Source organism: Hyperolius riggenbachi, chromosome 5 (genome assembly GCF_040937935.1).
Source record: "Hyperolius riggenbachi isolate aHypRig1 chromosome 5, aHypRig1.pri, whole genome shotgun sequence".
Classification (NCBI taxonomy): Eukaryota; Metazoa; Chordata; class Amphibia; order Anura; family Hyperoliidae; genus Hyperolius; species Hyperolius riggenbachi.
In genome coordinates, this window is record NC_090650.1 from 277,026,919 (window position 1) to 277,044,699 (window position 17,781).

General features: G+C 43.1%; 1 protein-coding gene across 3 annotated transcripts in view; it reads left to right on the forward strand.

Annotated features, from left to right (window-relative positions):
- CDKAL1 (CDK5 regulatory subunit associated protein 1 like 1) overlaps positions 1-17,781 on the forward strand; it is a 1,042,481-nt gene that overhangs the window by 749,939 nt on the left and 274,761 nt on the right. For all 3 annotated transcript variants that reach the window (XM_068236967.1, XM_068236968.1, XM_068236969.1), the window contains exon 12: positions 16,159-16,221. In XM_068236967.1, coding sequence (XP_068093068.1) covers positions 16,159-16,221 — 63 coding nt within the window. The remainder of the gene's footprint in view (positions 1-16,158; positions 16,222-17,781) is intronic.

Here is a 17,781-nt window from a genome sequence, read left to right on the forward strand (position 1 = left end):
AGAAGATTTTAACAAGCTAAAATTTTAAGGGGTCTCAATCACAATTTCACAGTTTGAGCTCCTTCTCATTTTCTCGATTTACTTCAAGGCGCTATTATTATTAGTATTATTTAGTATTTATCATTTATAGTGTCAACATCTAGTGTCAACATCTTCTGTAGCGCTGTATATAGTCTTGTCACTTAACACTTAAGGGGCTGTTTTCGAACACGCTAAATGCAGCGCTGGAGACTTGAGCGCAGCCGGCGCCACCGTAGGCCGTAATAGGAACTACGGCTATAGCAGGCACAGGGAGTAACTTCAGCGCCGTCAGAAGACGGAGCTGAAGTTGCTTTTAAAACAATATTTTGGCTTCCAGTAATTGCTGGAAGCGGAATTATTTAATTCCCCCACTATCCATGGCGGCCTGGAGGGGGAATAGTAATTAACACGGCCCGCACTTGTGCGGCAGCAGGATCAGCCATATACTGGCTGTGTCCTGCGCCCAAGTCTCCGGCGCCGTTCTCTCTCGTACGCGCTCTTTTGCCTCACTGGAAGGGTTTTTAAACCCTCTAACTTCACTCACCACCGTAGTGGGTAAAATGAATTGAAGCAAAACATGAGGAAAGGTTCAATAATAATATTTATTGAGCTACAATCCTGTTATAATAATCATCTAGGCTTGTAGAATCATAGTTCAAGGGGTAGTAATTATGAGTAAGCATGCATCAACATTTCTTTACCAAGTGTTGTAGCAACTTCACCCAAGGAAGAGGGGACTCAGTCAATCCTCCGTAAGGGAAAACTCCTAGCGACACAATCCATCACACTGTTGGTCTCAGCAAAGTCCCGGAGTCCAGGCGTTTTCCCAAACCAATTAAACTCCCTAACAATAACAATTATACTCCCCAAACTCACAAGCGCATATACGGTTGCTGTCGTAGGCACGTGGTCACAGTATAAACCTATGATATTCGCTTCTGCGCAATACAACACAGCCGAGCGTGGAAACCTCGTGCACAGGCCATGGGTTCGGCCTTCATAAACCAGATAAAACCGGTTAGAACAAGATAAAGGTGGAACTGCAATGTAAAAAACATGTTATGATGATCTGAAGTTACCTCCAGTAACTCCAGAGGCTCGAGGTTAACTCCATAACTCAACTTGAACTTTAAAGATCAGATGGGATGTGAACAGCAATATAATCCATACATACAGTCCATACATGTCACATGTGTATCACAGGGGCTCACAATCTAATCCCATAGTCATATGTCCATCCTAGTCTAGGGCCAGTTTTGGAGGAACCAATTAACTTATCTGTATGTTTTTGAGAAGTGGGAGGAAACCAGAGTACCCAGAAGAAACCTACACAGACACAGGGAAAACATACAAATTCCTTGACCATAGTGCCCTAGTTGGAATTCGAATCTGGGATCCAGTATTCACTATAAAGAAGTAAAGCTCAAGTTAATTCAACATTTAGTTTGACTACACTGTCGCCTATAACAAAATGGCAATTGTCCTAGGAGCATGTGCATGCCATTTTTACAGCTACTCATGAAGTATATTCTTCCAGGCATCATGGAGCATTTGCTATAGTTCACTGGAGACTTTGGGTGTCTTGCTTGCCTGAGGGCCATACACACGGGGTACGGGCGTCGCCGCAGCCACGTGGCACGCGCGTGTTGCGGCGACAGGTCGCCCGTGTGTATAACGCGCGCGCCCCGAACCGTCGCCTGTCGGAGCTGTCGCCAGGCGATTGACATGTTCAATCGCCAGCTACAGCTGTCGCCGCGACTTCGCTGGAACTGTCGCTAGTTCCGCGTGAGTACGCGGGCTAGGAGACCTACGCGAGTGAATGGAGCATCCGGCCGGGGGATGCTCCATTCACAAACAGCTTCCGCCGCGTCTCTGCCTTTTTGGCGAGACGTGTGGACAGCTGTCGCCGGCAGGGAGCTGTCGCTCCCTGTTCGCGTGCGCGCATGTAGCTTTACTCTATGCAAGTAAATCCAGATTGATGCTCTCATAAGACCAGGAGGGGATTCATACCATCTGTTCAATTTCGTTGTGTAGAGGAATTGCTTGTGTAATGTCTCTACTAGACAAGAGAACCAAGGACAGCTAAATGGCAACTAGTACTCTGGCATAATGAGCCAAATTTGATATTTATGGCTGTAAGAGAAGGCAGTTTCTATGTTTAAAGGGTGGGAAACTGTTCCTAGATGAATATCTGCAAGCAACAGTGAAGCACAGTGGAGATTCCCTGGCGTCTTCAGTCCACGTATGTAAAGATTCAGAAAATGTGTTCATCTGACTAGAAGATTATTATTGTGTGTTAATGAGTACAGCAGAGCTGTGTTCTTATTGCTTCTCCTGGGTGCTTTAAGTTTAATATTTAATGAAGAAGAATTTATCCAAAGCTGACTGGTTTGCTTGCAGAGATTTTTACCTCCCTGCCCAGAGTGTGAAATGCAAATTATAATGACTGTTGTTTGAACTGTGAGATCACCTTGCATCTTCTAGTGGCCTCTCTCCTATTACTACAACATGTAGATTTGTTTATGGTTACAGAAAAAAAAACATCTTTGTAGATCAAACATGTTTACGTTTTTTTTATTTTATACCAGTCCACATTCCCTTTAAGATTAGTTGTCAATTCTAAATTACTACATTTTATGTACAATGATGCCACTTGCCCACAACTTTGTATGGCAGCACAGTCAAATTGTAATACTGAATTCAAGTAGAAGCATCCACATTCTATTAAGTCAGATGGGGATAGTGCAATCATGTATTAAAAACTAAAACAACGTGCCTCTACATTAACCACTTGAGGACCACAGTCTTTCTACCCCTTAAGGACCGGCCACTTTTTTTCCATTCAGACCACTGCAGCTTTCACGGTTTATTGCTCGCTCATACAACCTACCACCTAAATGAATTTTGGCTCCTTTTCTTGTCACTAATAAAGCTTTCTTTTGGTGCTATTTGATTGCTCCTGCGATTTTTACTTTTTATCATATTCATCAAAAAAGACATGAATTTTGGCAAAAAAATGATTTTTTTTAACTTTCTGTGCTGACAATTTTCAAATAAAGTAAAATTTCTGTATACATGCAGCGCGAAAAATGTGGACAAACATGTTTTTGATTAAAAAAAAAACCATTCAGTGTATATTTATTGGTTTGGGTAAAAGTTATAGCGTTTACAAACTATGGTGCAAAAAGTGAATTTTGCCATTTTCAAGCATCTATGACTTTTCTGACCCCCTGTCATGTTTCATGAGGGGCTAGAATTCCAGGATAGTATAAATACCCCCCAAATGACCCCATTTTGGAAAGAAGACATCCCAAAGTATTCACTGAGAGGCATAGTGAGTTCATAGAAGATATTATTCTTTGTCACAAGTAAGCGGGAAATGACACTTTGTGACAAAAAAAAAGAAAAAAAAAAAGAATCCATTTCTTCTAACTTGCGACAAAAAAAAATGAAATCTGCCACGGACTCACCATGCCCCTCTCTGAATACCTTGAAGTGTCTACTTTCCAAAATGGGGTCATTTGTGGAGTGTGTTTACTGTCCTCGCATTTTGGGGGGTGCTAATTTGTAAGCACCCCTGTAAAGCCTAAAGGTGCTCATTGGACTTTGGGCCCCTTAGCGCAGTTAGGCTGCAAAAAAGTGCCACACATGTGGTATTGCCGTACTCAAGAGAAGTAGTAGAATGTGTTTTGGGGTGTATTTTTACACATACCCATGCTGGGTGGGAGAAATATCTCTGTAAATGACAATTTTTTCATTTTTTTTTACACACAATTGTCCATTTACAGAGTTATTTCTCCCACCCAGCATGGGTATGTGTAAAAATACACCCCAAAACACATTGTACTACTTCTCCCGAGTACGGCGATACCACATGTGTGGCACTTTTTTGCACCCTAACTGCGCTAAAGGGCCCAAAGTCCAATGAGTACCTTTAGGATTTCACAAGTCATTTTGCGGAATTTGATTTCCAGACTACTCCTCACGGTTTAGGGCCCCTAAAATGCCAGGGCAGTATAGGAACCCCACAAATGACCCCATTTTAGAAAGAAGACACCCCAAGGTATTCCGTTAGGAGTATGGTGAGTTCATAGAAGATTTTATTTTTTGTCAAAAGTTAGCGGAAAATTGATTTTTATTGTTTTTTTCACAAAGTGTCATTTTCCACTAACTTGTGACAAAAAATAAAATCTTCTATAAACTCACCATACTACTAATGGAATACCTTGGGGTGTCTTCTTTCTAAAATGGGGTCATTTGTGGGGTTCCTATACTGCCCTGGCATTTTAGGGGCCCTAAACCGTGAGGAGTAGTCTGGAAATCAAATTCTGCAAAATGACCTGTGAAATCCTAAAGGTACTCATTGGACTTTGGGCCCTTTAGCGCAGTTAGGGTGCAAAAAAGTGCCACACATGTGGTATCGCCGTACTCGGGAGAAGTAGTACAATGTGTTTTGGGGTGTATTTTTACACATACCCATGCTGGGTGGGAGAAATAACTCTGTAAATGGACAATTGTGTGTAAAAAAATCAAAAGATTGTCATTTACAGAGGTATTTCTCCCACCCAGCATGAGTATGTGTAAAAATACACCCCAAAACACATTGTACTACTTCTCCCGAGTATGGCAATACCACATGTGTGGCACTTTTTTGCACCCTAACTGCGCTAAAGGGCCCAAAGTCCAATGAGTACCTTTAGGATTTCACAGGTCATTTTGCGAAATTTGATTTCCAGACTACTCCTCACGGTTTAGGGCCCCTAAAATGCCAGTTCAGTATAGGAACCCCACAAATGACCCCATTTTAGAAAGAAGACACCCCAAGGTATTCCGTTAGGAGTATGGTGAGTTCATAGAAGATTTTATTTTTTGTCAAAAGTTAGTGGAAAATGACACTTTGTGAAAAAAACAATAAAAATCAATTTTCCGCTAACTTTTGACAAAAAATAAAATCTTCTATGAACTCACCATACTCCTAACGGAATACCTTTGGGTGTCTTCTTTCTAGAATGGGGTCATTTGTGGGGTTACTATACTGCCCTGGCATTTTAGGGGCCCTAAACCGTGAGGAGTAGTCTTGAAACCAAATGTCGCAAAATGACCTGTGAAATCCTAAAGGTACTCATTGGACTTTGGGCCCCTTAGCGTACTTAGGGTGTAAAAAAGTGCCACACATGTGGTACCGCCGTACTCAGGAGAAGTAGTATAATGTGTTTTGGGGTGTATTTTTACACATACCCATGCTAAGTGGGAGAAATATCTCTGTAAATGACAATTGTTTGATTTGTTTTACACACAATTGACAATTTACATAGAAATTTCTCCCACCCAGCATGGGTATGTGTAAAAATACACCCCAAAACACATTATACTACTTTTCCTGAGTACGGCGGTACCACATGTGTGACACTTTTTTGCAGCCTAGGTGCGCTAAGGGGCCCAACGTCCTATTCACGGGTCATTTTGAGGCATTTGTTTTCTAGACTACTCCTCGCGGTTTAGGGCCCCTAAAATGCCAGGGCAGTATAGGAACCCCACAAGTGACCCCATTTTAGAAAGAAGACACCCCAAGGTATTCCGTTAGGTGTATGGCGAGTTCATAGAAGATTTTATTTTTTGTCACAAGTTAGTGAAATATGACACTTTGTGAAAAAAACCCAATAAAAATCAATTTCCGCTAACTTTTGACAAAAAATAAAATCTTATATGAACTCGTCATACACCTAACAGAATACCTTGGGGTGTCTTTTTTTCTAAAATGGGGTCACTTGTGGGGTTCCTATACCGCCCTGGCATTTTACGGGCCCAAAACCGTGAGTAGTCTGGAAACCAAATGTCTCAAAATGACTGTTCAGGGGTATAAGCATCTGCAAATTTTGATGACAGGTGGTCTATGGGGGGGTGAATTTTGTGGAACCGGTCATAAGCAGGGTGGCCTTTTAGATGACAGGTTGTATTGGGCCTGATCTGATGGATAGGAGTGCTAGGGGGGTGACAGGAGGTGATTGATGGGTGTCTCAGGGGGTGGTTAGAGGGGAAAATAGATGCAATCAATGCACTGGGGAGGTGATCGGAAGGGGGTCTGAGGGGGATCTGAGGGTTTGGCCGAGTGATCAGGAGCCCACACGGGGCAAATTAGGGCCTGATCTGATGGGTAGGTGTGCTAGGGGGTGACAGGAGGTGATTGATGGGTGTCTCAAGGTGTGATTAGAGGGGGGAATAGATGCAAGCAATGCACTGGCGATGTGATCAGGGCTGGGGTCTGAGGGCATTCTGAGGGTGTGGGCGGGTGATTGAGTGCCCTAGGGGCAGATAGGGGTCTAATCTGATAGGTAGCAGTGACAGGGGGTGATTGATGGGTAATTAGTGGGTGTTTAGGGTAGAGAACAGATGTGAACACTGCACTTGGGAGGTGATCGGACGTCGGATCTGCGGGCGATCTATTGGTGTGGGTGGGTGATCAGATTGCCCGCAAGGGCGGGTTAGGGGCTGATTGTTGGGTGGCAGTGACAGGGGGTGATTGATGGGTGATAGGTGATTGGCAGGTGATTGACAGGTGATCAGTGGGTTATTACAGGGAAGGACAGATGTAATTAATGCACTGGTGAATTGATAAGGGAGGGGGGGGGGGGGGGTCTGAGGGCAATCTGAGCGTGTGGGCGGGTGATTGGGTGCCCGCAAGGGGCAGCTTAGGGTCTGATCTGATAGGTAACAGTGACAGGTGGTGATAGGGGGTGATTGATGGGTGATTGATGGGTAATTAGTGGGTGTTTAGAGAAGATAACAGATGTAAACAATACATTTGGGAGGTAATCTGACGGCGGGTTTGCGGGCGATCTAATGGTGTGGGTGGGTGATCAGATTGCCCGCAAGGGGCAGGTTAGGGGCTGATTGATGGGTGGCAGTGACAGGGGGTGATTGATGGGTGATAGGTGATTGGCAGGTGATTGACAGGTGATCAGTGGGTTATTACAGGGAAGAACAGATGTAATTAATGCACTGGCGAATTGATAAGGGGGGGGTCAGAGGGCAATCTGAGCGTGTTGGCGGGTGATTGGGTGCCCGCAAGGGGCAGATTAGGGTCTGATCTGATAGGTAAAAGTGACAGGTGGTGATAGGGGGTGATTGATGGGTGATTGATGGGTAATTAGTGGGTGTTTAGAGGAGAGAATAGATGTAAACAATGGATTTGGGAGGTGATCTGATGTCGGATCTGCGGGCGATCTATTGGTGTGGGTGGGTGATCAGATTGCCCGCAAGGGGCAGGTTAGGGGCTGATTGTTGGGTGGCAGTGACAGGGGGTGATTGATGGGTGATTGATGGGTGATTGATGGGTGATTGACGGGTGATTGACAGGTTATCAGGGAAGATAGATGCATACAGTACACAGGGGGGGGGGGGGGGGTCTGGGGAGAATCTGAGGGGTGGGGGGGTGATCAGGAGGGGGCAGGGGGCAGGGGGGGGATAAAAAAAAAATAGCGTTGACAGATAGTGACAGGGAGTGATTGATGGGTTATTAGGGGGGGTGATTGGGTGCAAACAGGGGTCTGGGGGGTGGGCAGGGGGGGTCTGAGGGGTGCTGTGGGCGATCAGTGGGCGGGGGGGGGGCAGATCAGTGTGTTTGGGTGCAGACTAGGGTGGCTGCAGCCTGCCCTGGTGGTCCCTCGGACACTGGGATCACCAGGGGCAGGAGGCAGCCTGTATAATACACTTTGTATACATTACAAAGTGTATTATACACTTTGTAGCGGCGATCGCGGGGTTAACATCCCGCCGGCGCTTCCGTATGGCCGGCGGGATGTTACGGCGGGTGGGCGGAGCCAGTTGCCGGGGGAAGCGCGCGTCATCAATGACGCGATCGCTCCCCCGGCATGCCTAAAGGACGCGCCGCCTGAAGGCGTATTGCGGTCCTTTAGGCGTCCACTTTGCCGCCGCCCATGGGCTGTGGGCGGTCGGCAAATGGTTAAATAAGAAATTATAATCTGCAGGCAAGTATAGAAGTAAATTGTGGGCACCAGACAGTTTAATAAGTATTGCACTTGTAGGTCTTCAGTGCCAACTGCTTAAAGATACCCAGAGATGAGAGCATTGCTGTATTTTTACTTACCCGGGGCTTCCTTCAGCCCCATAAGCATGGCTGTGTCCCTCGCCGTCCTCAGCGATGTCATTCAGCCGCAGTCAAATCCTGGTAAGCGGCTTAGTTGGACTCGGTCTGACTCTGAGTGACGTCAGCCGGCGCCTTCTGCGTTGCGCGGAAGGTCCGCCGCCGCTGATATCACTGAGCGGCTTACCGGGGAAGATTGTGGCTGACCGGCAGCGCTGAGGAAGACGACGAGGGACACATCCATGCTTATGGGGCTGGAGGAAGCCCCGGGTAAGTAAAAAATACAGAGATTCTCTCATCTCTGGGTGTCTTTAACACTTACGCTCAAAAGTTAGGATTTCCAAAGAGGGGAGGGGACAAAGTCACTGCTGTGTAAATGAATGGTTTACAATATGATAAATTATATAAAGAATAACAAAAATCCAAAGAGACTAGATGGTCAATTGGCCTATCCAGTTTTGTGCTTACCCACGCTTCTTCCAAGGCCAGTAATAGGATGCCGCACAAGTGAGACTCTATCACTATTGTGTACCTATCAATTGAACATCTACTAACATTGCTGATGTTTAAATCTCAATAAACCATGCATATATTGTTGTTCTTATGTTGCTGAATGTTCTGATTGTATTGTGTGCTGTATCAATTGTTATCACTATTAAAGATGAAGATACAGAAATATAGACAGATACAAAAAATAGTACTCCAGGTGATTAATGTACGTATCTATATAACGCATTGCTGGATCTTCCTATTTCATATATATGTTTCCCCACTATTGTCTACATTTTACTCTGTGCAGCACTAAATAATAGGATGGTGTTAGAGATGTAATTATAGGAGAGCAGCCCCTGTGACTGCAGTGGGGCTTATAACTTTGGGTTGTTCCCAACTAATCTTCCCATCCTCTGTAAGGTGTTTTGCGGCTACACTTGTTATGGAAGTGAAGATCATAATGGCCATGTTTATTATGCAAGGGTATTGGTGTGAACATTAGGTTGCCCAATCAAAGTTCTGCTGGGGAACACCCATGATTTATCTTTACAACCCTGGATGGTGCTTTTTAAATGAATATTAGCATACCAGAGGGTTAAAACTAGCCATACTTTGTGTAAACGTGATTGTAGACTTTGTCTAACATTTATCAAATCTGTGTAGTGTGAGGTTAAACAGACAGTGTATGCTTTGAACAAATTCTATAGGTAGACAGTCATACTACGTAGATGAGATAATAATGTACAATAGAGATTGTATGGTGTATGACTTAGTGGCTTATGTAGGTAAGATGCTGCCTATGGCAACCACAGAAACTACACCCCTAAGGGGGGGGGGAAGGGAGAAGTGTAAGAGAAGAGGAGTGAGGGTGGTCAAGGAAAGTGCTGTGGAGAGTGAGTGAGAGAGAAGAAAAAAGAGAGGGGTGAGGGAGGAGGAGGAGGAAAGAGAGTGCTCTTGTGGTATTATGCCTGCAGCCCAGGAGATATGCCTCTGCTTTGACCTTCTTAAAACATCTGCTGGGTTGATTCTGCTGTCCAGGTGATGGGTGAAAATAATTATTCACACTATCCTGGAATTTAAAATTAGCCTAGTAAGAGTATTAAAAAAAAAAAACAGTCTATGAAGAATCTGTCAGATAATTTCCCACCCCACACAATCTGTCTTGCCGGTCGTGACAGGTTACCTTTAATGCTGCCTTGGATTCTTCAAATAATTTCTAGGAAGAAAAAATAAATTATAACTAATAGTTTCTACTAATGAAGAAATTACTTTGAGGGGACAAGAAGTGTTGCAACGTTATCCAAAGATGGGGCTTTTGGTGGTCCTTTGGCTCTTTCTGTAGCTTTGATGCACCTTGAAACATGTTTTCATCAGTATAGCTAGTAACTCCATTGCACCAATTGTAGTTTGTTTCTATAAAAGAAATGCTGTGTGATTGCTAATAGAATAGAAACCGCTATGACACCACTAAATAGAAATATTACTAGTATGTTATACATTCAGAATCACTGATTAATCATGAAACAGCCACTCGCGCGAGCGGCTGCTTCCTGTCAATTCACGGCGGGGGGCGCCGTGAATAGCCTGCGGGCTGCCGATCGCAGCTCGCAGACTAAATGTAAACACAAGCGGAAATAATCCGCTGTGTTTACATTTTTACAACGCTGCTAACAGTAGCAGTGTTGTACTAGATCAGCGATCCCTGCCCAATCAGCGGCTGGGGATCGCTGTCACATGACAGGCAGGAGCCTGTTAGAGGCTGCACAGGACAGATCCGTTCCTGTGCAGCCTCCGATCTCCGGGACAGGGAGGGAGAGGGGGAATCCTGCGGTGGAGGAGGCTTTGAGGTGCCCCCCCCCCCCCCCGCCACCCACATGCATGCAGGAGTGATCAGACCCCCTCAGCACATCATCCCCCTAGTGGGGAAAAAAGAGGGGCGATCTGGTCGCTCTGCCTGTTATTTGATCTGTGCTGGGGGCTGTAGAGCCCACCCAGCACAGATCTTAGTAATCAGTGCTGGTCCTTAATGGGGGGTTAAGGCTGAGTCCTGAAGTGGTTAAGACATCAGTGGTATTTTTTTTCAGTCTCTATAGATTAGAGAACTTATCTTTACAATAATGTTTCCCATAAACTGAGCAAATGTTGTCTATTCCAGCTCTTCAGATTACAAGATCTTGGGTGAAACCCACAAGGGCTCATGAGCCATAGACCCTGAAAAATCAAATGTTTATCAGATGTTTCAAGTAGTATGCATGTCTATGCTTCATTAAGGCAACTGTTAGTGATCCTTCCCAAAACCTTTACAAAGGATAAGATAGGGGGATACCATTTCACTGCAGTATGGGCCCTAGCAGTCATAAGTATTCTAAGAACCAGACAGTTTTATTTCTAGGACACATTTTTCAAATTTCCCCCAAAGAGAGTGTTCAGGGTGTTGAGATTGATATAGTAACCAGAGAGCTCCACAATTAAAGGGATCCTGTAGTGATGTAACTTGACAAGATAAATGTGTATGTGCATTTCCAATCATGTATAGAAGTAGCCTGCTCCTCTCACTATAAGGAACAGATGTTCAGTAGCTCAAGACTCGCATGCATTTAGCTGAATAAACATTAGCAAACTGCTGTCATTCACCTGAGGCAGCCAAAACTTTAGACCTAGAATTTTAGCCTTTAAAACTAAATTAGGACTGAGACCAAATTGAGAAACACACACTCACACACTTACTCCCTCTCTCCCTTCACTTGGTTTGTGTCTCGCAACTGTGCATTCAAGTAGTATACAAATATGTGTGATGCTCCAAGGCCTTATGAGGTAGGTGTAAATATAATATTTAATTTTATATAGTTTATTATGCCATGTGACAGCATCTACTGTTGTACTTTATGCAAAATAGCTCTGAGTACTTTGGGAAGCTCTAAACAGATATAGTGATCTTGGTAAAAAAAATACAATTTTAAAGCTATTCTGTTTCCTAGCTACGATTACAAGTTGATTTTACATTTAAGAAAAACGGGGATATAATTTATTAGGCATCATTTTCCATAATCTGTAGTGGTGTAAATGCCTAGATGTGTAACTGGCTTTTCAGTCCATCTAATTTTAGTATACAATTTGATTCTCTGCAGTTGGTCCTCAGGCTTATTTATTACCATTATATTGTATTTACAGTTGCTAATTATGAAGCCCATGAAAAAAAAGCTTCAGTTTGGCCATCAGATTAGGTGTGAAAGTATGGTGATTGCTATTTGTGAGTGCTAGATCATCAGCATATGCTGAAATACGTATTCTATATTCTTTAGGGTGAGTTATAGACCCTGTATATTGATACGCCTGGGGCCCACTGCAAGTAGCACTTGAGCTTCGTGTAGCATTTCTTGCAGCATTTTCCCTGGGATTGTTAGTGATTTCGAAAGTGTTTCAATGTAATGGTAGCATTCGTCCTCATGAACAGCCTGTCAGTTCAGGTGTATTTTAAATGTTCATCATTGTTCTCCAGTGTACCACAGGAACATGTAAAAAAACAAAAACCTGAAGCAGCCAAATTAGCAAAACACAGAATTTGTCATTGCCAAAACTTTTGGCCATGGCTATACGCAATATGCAATATGCGTATAAAATGTGCAACATGCAGCAGTGTATCCAAGAAGAGGGAGAATTAAAAAAAAATACTTTTCAGCAATTTTTTTAGCACATGCCTAAGGAACAAACTTTTGCCAATTTTTCTTCTTCTTTCGCGCAATGGTATTTTCCATAATACAGCCTAATCCATTAGATTGTTCCAGGATTTTATCTCCCAAGTTTGATCATTTTAAATCGGCATGTACAATGATCATAAATAAGCAATCTCCTTTCTATAAATGCGCTGCATGTCAGCCTAGATCACTTCTTATGTAGGCCGTTCTCTAGAGTAGAATGTTCACTGAAGAAATTGTCTGTGAATGAGATTGACTGAAATGGAGAATCAATTCCATTACAGCTTTGGAAAGGCAGATGATGTGATTCAGGCAGAAATGGTGTAATAGCTCCACATTCTACACTCAGCTTATGAGAGAAGATAAGTACATTTTTGTTTGTTAATTTACTTGTTTGAATGATGTACCATTCAATCTACATCTGATGGAGCTGATCAGTTATATAAGTATTTCCTTTCTTCGCACTAACGTCTGGACACCAGAAGCCAACACTTTTGCATTGAAGGGCAATGTGGTGCACTCAGGGCCGGATTTCTGGAAAGGCCACAAAGGCCCAGGCCTTGGACTGTTGTACCCAAAGGAGGCACCTGGAAGTGACATGGGGTTGTTACATATGAAAAAGAAGTCTGCAAATGAGAAGCAACACATGAAAAAGGGAAGCTGATGACCAAGGGAGCTGTACATGAAATAAAAGGGGCTGCAGCACATGCATGTTACACATAGAGGGGCAACAGATGGAATGGGAGAGGAGCTGCTGCACATGGAAGGGAAGCCAAACATACTGGGCCTAGGAACAGAAAAAGTATAAAAAGGGGTGATGATGTAAAGCTTAGGACCTCCAGTTTAGGTGGATATGAGGTGGAGTGTTGAGGCTTCTTCAGGAAAGAGGGATAGGAACAGGAACATTTTAGATGGTTCTTAACCCATTCCAATACTTTGTGGGACTATGTCCGATATTGACCCTTCCTCCATAGGTACAATGTCGGACATAGCTTGACGTAGGAAAACTGGCTGCCGCTAGATAGTGCTGTTGTTAGATAAAATCTGACTTAGCGACAGCCCCTTCAAATCCCTATTGTCGCTGGCCCTACTCCCCACTGCTGCACCACGTGATATAAATATTATGTTGGCACACTCCCACTTTGATCCGCTCCAGCATCGCACTGCGCAATGGCACGTTTGCAAGTGGGTGGAGCTACAGTGCACCAGCTGATCTGCATTTAACCATTTATGCCTATCTGGATGGATATATCAGTCCAGATATGCTACAATGCTGCCGCTGCACGCTCCCGTCGCCTTCCCTTAGCCCGTAGATCAGTGGATGGAAACAAAGTTCCCATTCATTGATCTAAGTCTCTGTATGGAAGACCGACACCGTCAACGAGACGGTTCCGTCTTTCACAAATCCCCTTCTGCCCCATCCACTTATTAGTTCCGCTTTGCGGAGGAACTTTTCCAGAAGTGAGCTGCGAGGGCATCTTGTGGCCAAATGGTAAAATTACATCTGGAAATAAAAATTTCCAGATAATTCTTTTTTTTTTTTTACTTTTAAAATTAGCCCCTTACCTCCCACACGCCTTGATAGGTACACATAACATTTTTGGGCAAAAATAATAATATACAATAAAAAAAAATTACATAAATAGTTACCTTAGGGACTGAACTTGTTTAATATGTATGTAGTAAAGTATATTACTGTTATTTTTTAAACTATGGGCTTGTAATAAGTGATGGACGCAAAACTGAAAAAAATGCACCTTTATTTCCAAATAAAATATTGGCGCCATACATTGTGATAGGGACATAATTTAAATGGTGTAATAACGGCAACAAATGGGAAAATAAAATACATGAGTTTTAATTACGGTAGCATGTATTATTTTAAAGCTATAATGGCTGAGAACTAATTATTTTTTTCCATTTTTTTCTTAATCTTCCTGTTAAAATGGATTTATAATAAAATAATTCTTAGCAAAATGTAGCACCCAAAGAAAGCCTAGATGGTGGTGGAAAAAACAAGATATAGATCATTGCATTGTGATAAGTAGTGATAAAGTTGTTGCCGAATGAATGGGAGGTGAATGTTGCTTGGATGCATAAGATGAAACGATACTGAAGGCTGAAGTGGTCAAAGGAGGCTTCGATGCTTCCCTTGCATTTAAGGGCATCCTTGGCTATAATTACTAGGTAATTCCCAGGCGAGTTAATCCAGGGATTTTTTTTCACTGCCATCTGGAGTCGGTATGGATTTTTTCCCTTTTAAGACTAATTGGCCCAGGCCTTGTAAGGTTTTTCACCTTCCCCTGGATCAACTGGGATATGTGCGTGTTCAGGATGTTGTGGTTTTTTTAAAGTTTTTTTTTTTTCTGGTTGAACGGGTGTCTTTTTTTTCAACCATACTAACTATGTAACTATGTATACACTACCCCCGTCATTGATGCCAGATCACCTCCTCACTGTAGTATGAGTAGGTACAGACCCTCCGGATCTCTACCACTGCCACAAATCTCGATCACCCACGTTCCCTCCAGCACACCAGACAAAAAATTAAGGCCCGTTCACACTTGCATTTTGGCAAGTAAATGGACCGGATCCTGATCGGATCCTGATCGGATCCTGACCTGATCCTGATCAGAACCGTACAGTTCCAATCCGGATCCGGTCCGTTTGTATCAGGCATGCATCAGGCTGCCATCCGGATCCGTGGGCAAAAAATAGCGAAATTTTTAAAAAAAATGTTGGGGTCAGCAGAAGGTGCACCTGTAGAATCAGGTTTCTCCGCTGTAGGCCTCACCTCCACCTCCGACATTCTGCCAAACAGCTCCAGCACGTGTGTCACTGCTGCTCCACTCCAGACATGCTTGGCCCATGTGTCCCCATCCGAAATGGCCGCTTGGATACGCATAGGAAGTGGGGTAGAACGTCAGGTTTTTGTAGGCAGTGTGTTCTGTGCCTTCCGTTCCCCATTGGATTCTGTGTTCCTGATGGTGCTGTCAGGCTCAGGTCCGGCTCCGGTCCGGGTGTGTGGGCCGGAGATCCAGACCCAAAAAATAGCGCATGTTGGAAAGGAGTCCGGATCCGATCCGGCTCCGTACTGTACGGAACGGACACGTGTGAACGTCCGCATAGCCTTTACATTGCTATGCGGAACGTACGTTCCGTTTGTACAGTATGCGGTCCGGATCAGATCCGGAAAATCCGGATAGCGAACGCTAATGTGAACCGGGCCTAAGTGTTGGGGGGACATAGGTGATCAGGATATAAGATTGTAAAGGGTTAAGCGTATATCCTATTGTTGCTGGATATGTTCCCCATGGGTTTTTGTGTGAAAAGTTGGTGTATTTTGCAAATTTATAAACTTCATAGAACAGCGATTTCCTTTTTTTACCTTTTATTTTTTTAACTTGTGGTCATGTGCTTATTTATGGGAGAACAAAGTGAACATAATCTAAAAACAAAACAGTCCTTTTTGTGTAAATGTTGTTAACTTGTCAGATACAACCATGTTTACTAACAGATTATTCAGCTATCATTAGTCAAACAGATCTTCAAAGGGAATGTGATATAAACTGTGTACTTCTCATTCGATCACTTAGCAAGCAATTCTAAATACAAAGCAAACTTAATTATTAATCATGCCCTTCTTTTGCATTGAGCTCTTCTAATCCATTACTGTTAGTCCAATTTCTGGTGAAAAAGAGATCTTATTGGTTGTCAGCATGAAGTTTCAGAAACCATTTTAGAACACAGAATAATGGTTTTATTTTTATAATGACCGGAACATTCAGATGGGTTTACTGTAAGTTTGATGTGTTTTTTTTTTCTTCCTCCTTTTTTTTTTTATAGAAAAAACAGCGTACCAAAGAAATGTCCCAACTTTTCCATTCATACAACCCCTACGACCATAAGGTAAGTCATTGTTTATTAAGGCTTAAGAAAACGCGCCTTCTTTATCAATTGAAGATGTATAGGCCGTTCCTAATTCCTTTGTAATAAAACTTATCCTAAAGCTGAAATACAGGCTGAACTACAAGTTCTAGATTTTAGGTTCTCAGGGAGTATCCCCAGTGGTCTTTTAACAAACCAAATGCAAAGCCCCAATGGCACATTTAAAGGTGCTTGCTATACTTCTATGGATGACAAGGGGTTAAATAGAACTCTGTATATATTAAAGTGTACTGTAGCAAAATGTCGTTTTACAGAGTTGAGTTTAAAAACCATTGTTTCTTTTAAAAACTGCAAAGTATTTTAGAAAACTATTCCCCCTAACATGACTAGAAAATTTGGGGACAATAGCATGTATAGGTGCTTTGCTATAAACTGCTAAAGTCAACGGTATTAACTTCAGTGCAAATGGCAAAATTCTGTGGAATTCCTCATTCCAAATCAGGATGCTGAATTCAGATGGGAAGCTCAAAATATGGAATTCTACATAGTTCGATTGCTCAACCATACTAGTTTTATTTGAAAATTGTGTCTAAGTATTTGCTTCTTATAATTGGTCTGGCATTCTTTCCATAAATAAGCCAGGAGGGCTGATGACTCTTGAACATCCATGTAGTAGGTCTGGGTTAAATGGTTTCTGTACAGTGAGCTGGGTTTCTCTCAGTATACTCCATGGTCTCTGCACTGCATGAAAGTATGTCCTAAGTCATCTTGTTCGTGTACAAGCACCTGGGTGCATGTGTAGCCATACACTACCCCCTAGTGTACTGTAGACTGATTTGCATGTTCATGATCTGAAGTAAGCAACATGCATATGCACTGGAATTTGCGTCTGGCGTCCTTATGCAGCTATTGAGGCCGCAGTGTACCCACTCACATCTGAACACCCAACGGAGACCAGGCATCTCAGGTGGTTGTACACAACCTGCCATCCTAGCCCCTCCCACCTTAATGTTTTGCCCTATCGTAGAGCTTCATGAGTGTGTGGACGGTTTTGAAGTCCTTACCTAGTTTCTTGTTCCTAGTCTATAATGGCAGGTTCCTTTCTTCTACCTTCACAGTTCGCAAGGGGCATGCAAAATATGTAGGAAGGAGGGATTACATCACACATCTACATTGGGAATGCACCTATTGGCTGCGGACATTTAATATTGCCTTGGGTGTGGCATGATTGGCCAGTGCTTACATGCTAAAAAGTTGCAGATGTTGCACTATTCTCTCTATGCCCACAGATGCATAGAAGTCTAAATTAAGGCCTAGATGGATCTTATACAGAAGGGTGAGAATTTTCCTTACTGTACACTGGTGCTCTGGGACCATGTCTATTTGTGAAGTTAATGCCCTAGCCAACTGAAAGTATTACAACACTAAGTACCTCAATCTCGTGATCCTCCAGGTTGATAATAAGGTGGTACTAGAGAGTGCATGGAGGAGGAGAGGGTAACGTGTGTGGTTGTGTAAATGAAAGATCCAAAAGCAGACCTTGATTTTAAGGGTTTTTTATGGTTGTTTTTGCATTATTCA